The sequence below is a fragment of the Ammospiza nelsoni genome, chromosome 1 (assembly GCF_027579445.1).
Source record: "Ammospiza nelsoni isolate bAmmNel1 chromosome 1, bAmmNel1.pri, whole genome shotgun sequence".
NCBI classification, from domain to species: domain Eukaryota; kingdom Metazoa; phylum Chordata; class Aves; order Passeriformes; family Passerellidae; genus Ammospiza; species Ammospiza nelsoni.
In genome coordinates, this window is record NC_080633.1 from 10869275 (window position 1) to 10882658 (window position 13384).

The following is a 13384-nucleotide window of genomic DNA, read 5'->3' on the forward strand; positions in this document are numbered from 1 at the left end:
TGCTCCATTCACTTGCACTTAGTCCCTTGAAGAATAATTTAAATTCAATATTACCACAACTGAATTCCAAGCATTTGAGTCTATGTAGAAGGGAGAGAAAATTATGGGGAAAAAAAAAAGGAGGAAAATTAAATTCCGCAGCATTGCTAACTTTGCCTTCCTGATGCTGTTCTGTTGTTGGGAGTGTGACTCATAAAGCAGTAAGTGACAGGCAAGTGTTTGAACAAGAAATTCTTTCTTTTTCAAAGAGCCTGAAGATTGGGATATGAGAAGTGAAGCTTCACTGAGAACTTTGTCATCTGTCCATTCAAGGCTAGTGGGCAAGCCCACACTGAACAGAACCAAGATTGCTCAAGGCAAATGTAATATAACACTGCAGCAGCCACATAAAAATGTTAATGTTAGAAACACCCAGAAAACAATTTAACATTCCATTGACTTTTCTGAAATCAGTATTGGTTGAATTTATTAAAAAAACATTACTTATTAACAAGCTAAAGCAGGATGTTCTTTGCTTCTGTGACTCCTGAATGAATAATGATGTTTACCTAATCCAGAGTGCCACATGTAATGATTTGAGGAGAAGATGCATCTTCATTAACTCACCTCAATGTAAGCTGTGTCATTGTTGGCATCCTTGATGTGTGGGAACCAGTCACGAGGTGGCTTGGAGAGGTGTTTAGACTCAGTGACAAACCACAGCAGCTTTGGCCAGCCTGAGGTACAAACAAAAGCCAGCTTTCATTGAGTTTCTGTTGGATAAGACAAGACAAAAGCCTTCCCTGCCAGAGTTTTATTCTTGAAAAGTTTGGTCACCCTTACCTAAACATTGCTTCCTTTGAATCTCAGTGTAGTATGGGAAAGATTTTGCAAATCTGCTTTTCTAACACAGCTACTGAGGTGTTTTTAACCAGTCCTTGAGGGAATGGCTGGGCAGTTCAAGCTGGTTTTGGGCCCCAGCAGTTTCATTAACACTCCCCATCAGAAGTTACTGTCCCTACACCTCACTGAAAGAGTGAATCCTATGCACACTTCTCATCTACTACAGTCCTAAGTCTGCTGGTTGAATTTTTGTGGTTACAGGTGATCTCAGCAGCCTGGCTGAGCCAGCAGAAGACTGGACTGGGAGCACTGGTGCTGCCCTCCATCTATGAAGCTGGCACAGCCACAGTGACACACCAGGACAGCAGTGTCCCAGCTGCTCCTGTGGCAAGGGTTTCACCACAGCCTGACCCTCACCCACAGCCACTAAACAAGAGCAGTTTGTTGTAGTAAATGACCAGTGAGAGCCATGATAAACTAGGGCTAGGTTACCTTTAAACTGTGGTATCTCCCCTGTGGGGCTCTTAGGCAGTCCTTTATGGCATGCATCGCTGGTCAAGGCCACAGTAACTCCACAGCTTCCAAGCAAAAAGCCTATTTGTTGACTTCCTGCATCCTAAGAGATGACAAAATACAGAATTGATTAGAAGTGATTACAGGCTGAAAGCACTTTTGTTCTTGGGCACATTATCTTGAGAGGAAAATTATCTTGAGGTCTCTTTGCTTTAAATTGATTTCCTTTTAGGTGACTGTCAAAACTCATCTGTACATTGACAAAGGAATTCCACAAGCTAGGTATCCTCTTGTCTGTAGCAGCATAAATCATAAATTTACAGTGGAAGCCATCAGATGGCATCTGCTCTTGCATCTCTTCAGAAATAGCAAGTGGCTGGGAGGAATGCCTGATCTGACAGAGGGTTATTCCATCCAGAGGGACCCCTGGAGAAATTGCCAGACAGGGCCCTCATAAAGTTCACCAAAGGCAAATCCAAAGTCCTGCACCTGTGGAGGAACAAACCCCTGTCCCAGAATGGTCTGGAGAACAGCTTTTTGTGAAGAGCCTGGGGGTCCTGGTGGGCAGCAAGCTGAGTGTGAACCAGCAGTGTGCACAGGAAGGCAAATGGAATCCTGAGGTATGTGAGGCAGAGCACTGCCAGCAGGCTGAGGGAGGGCATCCTCCCCCCCAGCACCACTGAGGCACATCCCCAGGGCTGGCACCACTTCTGGGCTTCCAGGAGGACACAGAGCTACTGGAGAGAGTCAGCAAAGGGCCACTATGATAATTAAGGGACTGGAGCATCTCTCCTTTGAGGGAAGAGTGAGAGCTGGGACTGCTCAGCCTTGAGAAAAGAATGCTTAGGGAGGGATCCAGTCAATGTGCACAAACACCTGAAGGGAGGCTGTGCAGGAGATGGAGCCAGGTTCTTTTCTTTCTTTGCCCAGAGACAGGACCAGAGGCAATGGACACAAACCAAAACAGAGGAGGTTCCCTCTGACAATCAGGAAATGCCTTTTTACTGGGAGGATGACTGCCACAAAGCACCCATAGAGGTTGTAGTGTTTCCATACTTGGAGATATCCAAAAGCTACCGTGGATATAGTCCTGGGCACCCTGTTTGAGCAGGGAAGCTGGGCTAGGTCACCTCCACACATTTCTGCCAACCTCAAACGTTCTGTGATTTTGTGATAATTCTAGGAAATAATATGGATTACAGATGCTTCCACCTGGAGAAAGCTTTCAACCATTAAGATGTTATGATGGGTGTAGAGTGGTGGGGCTTTCCCTGTTTATGCTGATCTAACCTGATTTGTCAATAACCATTTCATTGAGCAGTTACAGGCACATTTCAGGAGCACCACATACAGCCAAGTGCCCATTAGAGTAAGCTCATTACATTTTACTTTCATCAAGGGGATAGAAGCAGTGAGATTAAGAAGTCATGTAATGATTTCCCAGTCTAGGCCATAGTTGCTCTTGAGGAGATGCTGTGCTTCTACAGCATTACATCTGCTTTATGTATAGTGCCTTGTCATTACTCTTTTATGAACTTTACATCTCTCCAACAAGCTCTTCAACTGAGCAAAGCCCTACATGTAAATGCACATAGAAATATTGACCCTTTCTACACAGAATTTTTCTACTGAAAACCACCTAAAGAGATTCAAAAGATCAAATTAAACTATCTTTCAAATCAACTATAAAGCACACTCAACAATGGAAACAACCAGAAATATGGAACATTAATCTTGATTTAATCTATTGATTTATTCAAAGCAAAATTGTATGATGGAAAGAAAGCCCCAGAGCCTGACTAATTCTTAATGCAATTTTTATGTAGTCAAATAAAACCATCTAAAATGGAGAAGAAATGAGAACAAAGGAAAAGCAAAAGCTTATTTTTCCATACCACCTCAAAATATGTATATGGCAACAATTATCAGAACTTTGATAGCTGAACAAGCAATGTGAGACAATTAACTGATCTGTCATAGTCTATGCTATATAACTCCTCCTATCCAGAATTTTTGTATTTGCTTTTGTTTACTATAGCCAGAATGTTTATAAAACCAGGAAAAAAAACTAAAAGGCATTTTTTCAGCAGAGCTTTTTAAACTTAAGCTTGTGTATCATCTTTGCCCATATCAAAGACAATGAGAGTATTCTGTGAACAGAGAATAATATTGGTGTCTCTGTGGCCAACACTTTGGGGAGCATGTTGTTTGCCCCACCACACCTGCACCAGGGGGGCTTCCAGGACTTCATGGGCTTCGTCCAGCATTAATCACTGTCCTCACTGACTCTCGTGTCAGCTGCTCCACGTCCCTGTTGCCAAACCCATGGGCCAAGCACTTGGCAAGATCTAATCCTGGTTCCACATGAGGATGAGACCTGTCTCCACTCTTGGAGTCTGTCCAGAGGAAGGAAACACTGAAGGAAGCATCTTCCCTCCTGAACACTGCAGGAGGGAAGGCTCTCCTGAGGGTCCCTCAGAAGGAATGGCAGGAAGAGGAAGGCTGGAGTGCTCCATGGAGAACACCACTCCTTGGCCAACACAGCCTCTGAGACCTGCTACTCTATCATCTATAAAGGGAGGTCATGAGTTCCTTAAAATATCAGATTCACACTACCATTGCTCACAATTTCCCATTAAATTTAATCTAATAAATGCTAACTAATATATGTATGCATTTCTAACTACCAACTAAAAAATTTAATTTTATAAATTTTATAATTGAATACAGCAATGACATTGATCTCAATTTTAAATTACAATGTTGTTGTAATTGTATAAATTATTTAATCCTATAAAATTATATATAAATTATATATAAATTATATAATCCTATAAAAGACTGCTACAAATTGTTTCACCACTATATCAAGAAAATGCCAATTCTCAAGCAATGAAATTCCATTTAATGCTGAACTTTGTAAACAGAAATTAACCTAACATATTCCATTAAGAAATCTAACATAAGGAAACCAGTAGAAAATGTGGATCCTCAAGCATCAGTATACCATGGCCCTGGGGGATGCATCAGCTAAGAAATCACCTGCCAAATTCTTCTCCCAGCAAAAGAACAGAATAGAAAAAATAAACTTGTATTAACAGTGTAGAGGTTTTTAGATAACAAAAGAAAGAATGCCTACTCTTCCCCTTGGTGCCCTATCGACTGCCTTAGAGGATGTCCACATAAATATTAATTATTCATTTGTAGCAGTTCACACACATACATAGATTTCTTAGTACAATCTATGCACATGTAACAGTTTGTAATAGCACACTGCTTTACATCAGCACAGTCCACCTCAAACAGCATTAAAATCTTTACCCTATTCTTCTCTGAACAGATATCCTTTCAACTGTAAAGAAAACACGACTAAATTATCATGTGATGTAACGCTGCCCCAGGAGATGGGAAGAATTTCACCAGGCATGGGCAGTGTGTTTCACAGACTTTCAAATCCCTCACCATGCTTTGGTGGCCACAATAAATCCTGCCTTGCAAGGCAAAGGCAAATCAAGATGCTGAAGAAGAGATGCTGTGAAAGACACTCTTCTCAAGGGCCACAGGAACTCCAGCTGAGGATTTTGCAATATGAACCCAATGAACCTTTCTCCTAGGAAGAAATGAACCTTTCTCCTAGGAAGAAATGAAGCTTTCTCCCAGGAAGTCTCCTACTTGTTGTCCGTCAATTCCACCTTCAGTCTCAGTCTCCCACACCTCATAAGTAGTTATCCTCACCTTCTGCCTGTTTCTGGTGGTTCCATCCTGACCCAGAATCTAAAACTACTGCAGAGAACAGAGACATGAAGAAGGGGTTGACATCCCTTGCCCCACATAGGTTCTTCTGTGATAACTGGTCCCCCACAGAAGAACTTGTTTCTAACTACTCAGGTGGTGCTGGGACACTGGACTGAGAGCCAGGAGGTGGAAGCCTTTATACATCCCACATCCCTGAAACCTTTTTACATCCCATAGACACACCACAATGTTCCTCACACACTCAACCATGTAAACACAACTCTTTGCTTTTCCCCATACCTCAGCATGACAGGCTCAGAACAGTGAGGACCTTGGGCAAAACTTGTGTTTGAAAAATGAAGTTGGAGCTAAAAGTGCAATCCTTTCATGGAGGCTGTCAAAGCTTACATGTGTGCCACAAAATTGGCTACTGAATTTAAGGGCAATGATTATTACAGATTTGACAAACTATTGGCCTGCCTTTTGGGCAAAGTGAAATGAATGGTTGCAATGTTTGTAAGTTGCAAAGAGACACAACCAAATAATATTCTGCCAAAACCTCCAAATCCTCTTCCCCTCTAAGTACAGTCAATCTCCTGCCTGTGAAGGGAATAGATTTTCAGGGCACATGGTTTGTTACAAGTGCTACTTGCTGTTTTGGTTATCTGCTACTTGGCAACTCCCCACTTGCCATAAACACTTTATTTTGCTAAAGTTGAGGTAGGAGAAACCTCAGGGAGACCAAGTGAAACAACTGAATGCAGTCCCAGCTGCAGACAGGGAGAGACTTGCCAGAGATGCTCATTGTCAAACTCTCCACAAATCACAGTCTGAAGTAACATGTATTGTAGCATGGAGTTTGAGACCAATTGCTGACTTTGGAACTGTCACTTTACATTTCTTGAAGGCACAGCACTTGCTGGGGTATGAAAATTGAGGTGTGCATAGCTTTAGACTGTGTCTGCACACACCTAGAGAGATCAATCTTTCAGATGAAGCAACCCAGAAATCCTCTCTGCTGTAGGCAGCCATTCAAAGTCCTCTAAAGACTTTTATTAAAGGTTCCCTAAAGGTTTTCACCAGTACTTGGAGGCAAACTGTCTTCTTCCTGCTGCAGAGTGATAATTCATTGTCAGGATAAAAAAATCCCACGTGTGGTTGCATTTCAGCATGCTGTTAATGTTATTTCTCTAATGCTTTGTGAGAGTATCTGTGTGAAGGAAACCAGTTATGATCCTGCCTCCGTGAGTGAGAGTGCATGTCCTTATCTAATAAGGAAGGAAGAGACAGCCTTTGCAAAGGTTGGCCTGATAAAGGTTACTTCTGTTCACTTGCAAATCCCAGACCGCTTTCAAAATGAGAATTATGTGGTGGAGCATCACAGACTGAACTAATCTTGTTTTCTGTTACAATGCTTATTTGAGCTCCAGTGCCCTTACCCTAACAAAAATTTGCTGGTAAAGAACAAACAGGCAATGATCAGATGTAAAGGCCAAACATCACCAGTTCTGAGCCAAAAAAGGCATCAAGGAAACCTTTTTTTAAAAAAACACGAAGACCTTGATAAAAATTAAACACAAAATCTTCATACCCAGCTTTAAATTGAAGAAATTAACTGTCTCCTCAGACAACAGCTTTAATATCTGCCTGAAATTTGCATGTGAAATCTGCAACTGTGAGCATCTTAACATCCAAAAATCTTAATAAAAGCAAGACAATGGTTATTTTGGCAGCAAACACTGCATGAAATACGATACTCTCTCCAGGAAATTACCATTTCCTGAACTTGAAAATATAACAAGGAAACACAGGCTTCAAAGGATCTAAGATTCACTGTGGCCAACTGAGCAAGGACTTCCTGGTGCTCCACTGCTGAAGGGTATGAAGAGGCATGGACAGGCACAGGGCTTGCAGGGCCCAGCACTTTGCACAGGGGGCTCAGGAATTTACATTCTTTGGGGGGACTGGAAGTCTATACCACTGAAAGGAATATATGAAACATTTTGTACATATTTTAAATGCAGGGGAGAAAGAGATGCTTTGTCAAAAGCTGTTCAAAAGCATGGAGAGCTCCAGTGTGTCTGGCACACTACAGCCCTACAATGAGTAAAGCTGAGAGAAAGAAAAGCTCATTTTATCTCGAGCCCTGAAACACTAGGAAAGATGTCAAGGTGTATTTCCTTTGGACTAGAATTCTTTCAAAGAAAGATATGACTGGGACAATTTCACCGTCTTGGAGGAGATATACCTCCCTGGCTACTGTTAAAGCTTTCATAACTTTTCAGGATTGAATAAAAAGAGCTCCTCAAAAACACCTCTATGAAGCATACACTGTATGAAGCATCCTTTAAAAAAACCTCAAGTGTCCTGGAGTGGGTCTCTCCAGATTTCCTATGACAATACACAATTCTTCCAATCACACTGTGACAGCCAGCATCTGGAAAAGTACAGAAATGCCTGCTGGAAGCACACATAGCATTAAATCTAATAGGCTAGAAAATAGCATTTTGAGTGAGAAATTAATTTTTACATGCTTTCATGTCACACACACCCTGCTACAAATTCTGCCTGTGATAAGGAGGCCATGAAGATCTGTGAGGGATAGATTTCTTCCTATGTTCACAGCATGTGACTGAGCATAACTGAGAATGTGCTTGGAGGACAAAAATGTTATTTTTAGATTAAAACTGATTAGCTCCCCTGACTGTATCAGAGCAGAATAACAATATTTTTCACGGCGCCAATCAAATGGAAAAAAACATTGACCTAAAAAATATAAAGAAAAAGAAATCAAAACCTTATTTTAAAATCTTTTCATGAGGGACATAGTAAATCGCTGTTTGAACTAGAACTCAACATGTTGAAACTCCCATCTCATCTACTTTGACAGCACATTCTATGACATAGTTTGCAACTCACAAGATTAACATGAGTGGCAGTTCTGAAGGAAGAGATGCTGTATAGGACACATTGTTTGCTAATGTTTGGGAAACAGAAGCAAATTTTGAGAGAGGCACACCATTCTGAGAGAACAGAACCTATAAATGAAGGGATGAGGATTAGCTCTAACAATTTTGTGAAGTGTTGATGATAAAGGCATTGCAATGGTACCAAATTCAGGGAAAGGAGGAGAAATAAAAATTCTGCTTGTTCTATGTTACAACAACTGCAGAACCCCTGGCTGCTGCTTTTAGAATGAAGAGTTGGTTTGGGATTTTTGTTCTTAATTTTAGATCGGATGTCCCAAATCTAAAGACCAAAACCATGCTGCAGGAATTCCAATTTCCAATTTTTCTTTGCCAAACACTAGGAAGCTTTCTGGGAATAAAAATGGAAAATGCTGCATGGCTGCTGGATGTTCATACAATCCATCCCAGATGCCAGGTCACACATGCCCTGAAGTCTTGGGAGTACTCCAGGTACTCTGTCAACTTAATGGTGGGATGCAGAAGGAAAGAGCAAGGCAAGATGGACCTTCACCTAACAGTGAACTGGGAAAATATCCTGTCAAAATCTTAAAAAATAACAGTTATACTAAAAATAAAAAAGAGAATACACACAAAATCTATATGCTGGTAAAGCAAAAGCTGCTACTTCCATGTGGGCAAAGATGTCTGCAGAGCAATCTGTAAGGCAAAAGTCTACCTGGCTGCAAAAACTACTGCTCAGTTTTAAATTGCCAGGGACAAAATTTTGCACAGAGCTGTGAAACACTCTTCTTTATGAAAATGTAGAGCAGTATTAAAGCTGCTAGTACCAACTTTAAATATTAAAAATGGCTGCTAATATAACTACCTGAAATAGCTCATCTCGTATCAGCTTATTTTTCTGTAAGCCTATAGTATAATATAAAATTTAATTGCTGGTCTATTTGCTAGTTCACTTCTCTGTCTTCCAGAAAGCAACCCAAACGATGTCCACTGCCAGAATGTACTGAAGCATGCAGAGCAGAGAACAAATAATGGGAAAGCAGAAAATAACAGCTTAGGCCATTGTGTGATGACAGGAATGACATCTTCCCATGGATGCCAGGAGCAATCCACTGCCATTTGACCAGGCAGAGGTATTCCTTCTGGGACCACTCAGAACATGATTTTCATCTCATTGTTTCCACTCCAGTTGCCTTTCCATATAAACAAATGCAAAGATATTTGAAATAGTATATGCTGTGAGATTGCATAGCTTTATTTATAGAGTATGGATCATGTTGCTTTTTTAACTGACATCTCTGTTATTGTGTTATTAATTTGATATTTAAACACTGTGGCAAAAGATAAACAGTCTGAGTCTGTAGATATTCCTTTATATAAACATATATATACACACATGTGTAAGTGTATATTTATATATCCATATATAGATACATATTAAAAAAAAAAACACCCAAGAGGTGCAGCCAAATTAGGGTAAGTTATTCATTTGACACAGAGTATTTACTTGGACAGCTGGATTTTATAGTTTACTGCATGGATGTGGTATCAGATGTTCCAAAATAAATCAAATTTACACCTATCTATGTGCTTTAAAATGTCATTAGACCTCAGAGAATAGTAACAGAGAAAGACATTAGATTTTTTTAACCCTCAAAACCATGTTGCTTCTTTATTTTTTCATGGAATGAAAGCAGATTTACCCATTTGAGCACTCTGTAAGATCTTAAAATGTACATATTCTGCTGGCCTTATTTTGTTGATGCATATAAAATCTCTGGTTTTTATCAAAATAATGCACCATGTTATGCAACTGCCTCAGACTAAATACACTGCCCTCAGATGTGAGGGCACAATGACAGCCCAATGCAAACATTTCCACTAAAATCACCATCCTCATTCTACAGCCCTGTCCACCTCTCAATGCTCCCAAATGTTTTTTTACAAACAATTTTACAAATGAAACAGCATAACCCTCCTCCCCAAAGCAGGCATGGGGGCTGAGATCCCATCCATTCCCCCTGCATGGCCTTTCCAGCTCTCCTGCCTCCTTCCTCCAGTCTCAGACAGTTTAATCTGGAGCACGTCCTGTCTCCTCTTTCCCTTGGTCCTTCCTTCTGTCCACAAAACAAAGATTTGAGCTTCTGCTCCACAGTACCCTAACACTGGAACATTTCAAAGAAAAGCCCTTGTCAATGGAAATATTGAAAATCTGACCAATGCAACACATTTGCTCAGGCCTTTGCTTGGCACCTCATGGCTTCAGTCAACATTTCCCAAAACAATTAACTTTAAAAAGAAAACTTGTTAAGATTAGAGAACAAGTGTGAACTTGTTCTCTTTGTGTGAACAAGTCCAGACCAAATAATTAAACTAAGCCATTATTAGTGCTAGCTAATAAAAGAGCAATTATACAAGGGGTATATGGGGGCAGCCAGACATGGCAAATTAAGGGGATATGACCAAAAACGACCCTTGTAATTAATAAATACATTTTGCTGTTTTTACAGCCTTCAAGGCACACATCCTCAGATTCTGCAGAACCTATCTAAGTGACCCAGCTGTGGTTCACCTCCACTCCTCAGTGCCCCTAGACTGTCCTTCCAGCTGGAACTGGTCTAGCTGTCTCCTAACACTTCTCTGGGATATGTGGTTGTACCTTTGAACCAACACTGGATGTGAAATGCCTTTGATTAGCAGTGGTCAGTTTTCTCTATGAATGTATGTTGTTCACACACTTGTTGTGTGGCAAGAACTCCGGAGCTGAACTTGTTCAAGTGCCACCCTTGGCAGAGGTGACCATGGTGACAGAAGCTTTGGGACACACATGCACACACAGACACAGGAGAAGGCATTTCCAGAACAGCTTTGAAGTAGCACACACAGCACCAGTGGCATTATAACATAGCTTGGGTTGCAGGGACAGGTGGAAAATCAGCAGTTGTTGCCAATGATTCTTTGTCAGTGGCCAACACCAGAAGGCTTTAAAAGGCAACAAAGGTAATCCATCTATGACTGGCAAAGCTGTTCTCTTGAAAATTTTTCCTCTCATTTTCCATGCAGAGCTGCATTTGCTGAAACTGCAAGCACATCTTCAGATTTTCTATCACAAAACAGAAGGAACTATATATAATTCACCACACAGCACTATCTTGGTGTCCTCAGATTCAGAGCGAGCTAACCACAAAAATGTACTCAGAAGCTATGTTCAGTTGTGATTTATTCTGATGTAAGTGCTAAAATGGAGTAAAGAGAAGAAAGTCAGTTCCTCACCTTTCTTGTAAGTGGCACTTCAATAGGGACGGGGACAACTTCTGCAAGCAGGCAGCCATAAAATGCCACCATGAAAGCAGCAGGATCATTGTTAGGAAACACCAGGGTTACCTGAAAGAGAGAAATTTACATTAAAAATGTTTTATCCTAGGTGTCAGATCATGGTAATTGGAGTTTGCAGGCTTCCTTTTGGATGCAGATGATACTGGAGCACTTCTAAGACAGCTATTCAAATCTCTAATAACAGATGAATGAGGAATTTATTCTGATAAATATTCTTTTCATTACTATTTTCACTTAGGATGTAGTTAAATACTTTCATGCTGCATTGTTTTCTACATTGACAACACCTTTCATCTGGTTCTGAATTAACTGATTGCTTTACCAGTGTTAAATAACCTAAGTAAATGGAATTAGAAGGATTTTAGATTCTAATGTAATAATTTGCTTGAAGTTACTGAAACTGAAGTGTACATGAGACCAAATCAAATTATCCAGACTTAGGATGTCACTATGCCAATCATTAACACACTGTTTTGTTTCACTACACTTTGCCTCATACAACAGTTTTGTTCCAGGACTGTCCTGCTGTCCCAGTGTGAAGTTTCTGTGTGCTGTGTACACACAAAAACTGGTACCTAGAAGCAAACGTCACATGTAAGGTTTTCTGTGTGTTTTAGGTGCTCTGGAATTCTCAGGGATGTCCTTGGAGAGCCGACGCTTCAAAGAACGAGGAGAGACTTCTGATCTTGTCTCGGTCTCGGTGTTTATTAATTGTTTATCTAAAAGATTTTCTTTCAGCCTGACAGAGGTCTGCACAGCAAGTCAGCCATGGGCACACTCCCTAAGCCCCCGGGCGGTCACTTATCTTTATACCCTAAGTTACGTGTACAATATTTATCATTTTTCTCCAATACTTTCTACTCTTATTAACCGGTGCACTTCTAGTAATGACCAATCCCAAAGTGCCACCACCACCACAGAAGATGGAGGCCAAGAAGAAGAAGAAGAAGGACAGGACACGCCCCAATTCCTCCATCTTACTTCTCTAGACCCCCCTGTACCAAAATCCTAAACCCTGTGTTTCACACTTTAACTAACTTATCCCTTCACCATTCACCCAGTGAATTCCTCCTATCCTCATACAGGTCTCATCTCCTGTGTAGGATCAAAATCCTGCCACCAGACATTTCTGGCAACATTCCAGGATTCCCGAGCCCCCCAAGGGTGGTCTCGGCCTCTCTGCACCTCCATCCTGAGGTGCTGAGATCCCACAGTCACATCCAGAGCTGCCCATATCACATTCCAACCTAGGTGTGGATTTGTTGAACTTAACAGCTTCAGGGCTAGGGCAGGGGAATTGTTTAGATACAAGAATGCCAAAACCAATCACAGATCACCAGAATGCTCAGTGGGTCTGAGCTGTGCAGCTTAACCCTGCAGGCCCTGCCTGAGGCAGGACAATGCCTGAGATCCTGCACAGGCAAAGGGAAAGGAGAAGGGAGGGGTCACAGCCTTGCTGAGGATCCAGCCACTTCAGAGAGCCCACAGCTCTCCTGGCAAGGGCAGGAACAGGATTGCTCTCACTGGGGAATGGCCTTAGTGGCTGGATCCCCTCTGTGGTTTTATTTCAGTTCAGTCAGATGGGCATTCCCAGCTCACTCCTAAACAGCTGTAACACAGCTGGTCACTCCTGCACACTCCACTGCAGTGGCATGCAAAGGCATGGCAAATTACTCCAAACCTCTTTCCCCTGGGCTCACACACAGGACAAGGGTGTATTATCACAGAACCTTGCCATTTGCTGAAACTACTTAGCAGCTCTTGACTTTTGACTGTTTCAACATCTGTGGAAACCCAGGGCACCGGGAATATTTCTCTGTCTGCTCTGGAGTGCCCTGACCCCCAGGGTAGCACTGACTTTGACCCTCATTCATGGAGAAAGTTTCCTGGGCTTCAAGATAGACCAGAATCCACAAAAGTGTGAAATAGATTATACAGAGTAGCGTAGGTGTATCACTTGGTGAGAAATTTAGGTTTTGGGATTTTTAGTATGTTGTGGATGGAAGCAAGATGGAGGGCACAGGGTGATGTCCTGGGTTTTTTCTTCA

General features: G+C 41.5%; 1 protein-coding gene across 2 annotated transcripts in view; it reads right to left on the reverse strand.

The window, feature by feature from the left end:
- The window catches only part of DIP2C (disco interacting protein 2 homolog C), a 313009-nt gene that overhangs the window by 81172 nt on the left and 218453 nt on the right, over positions 1 to 13384 (reverse strand). For both annotated transcript variants that reach the window (XM_059471165.1, XM_059471173.1), the window contains 3 exons: positions 11274 to 11384; positions 1315 to 1438; positions 607 to 716 (listed from right to left, as the gene is read on the reverse strand). In XM_059471165.1, coding sequence (XP_059327148.1) covers positions 607 to 716; positions 1315 to 1438; positions 11274 to 11384 — 345 coding nt within the window. The remainder of the gene's footprint in view (positions 1 to 606; positions 717 to 1314; positions 1439 to 11273; positions 11385 to 13384) is intronic.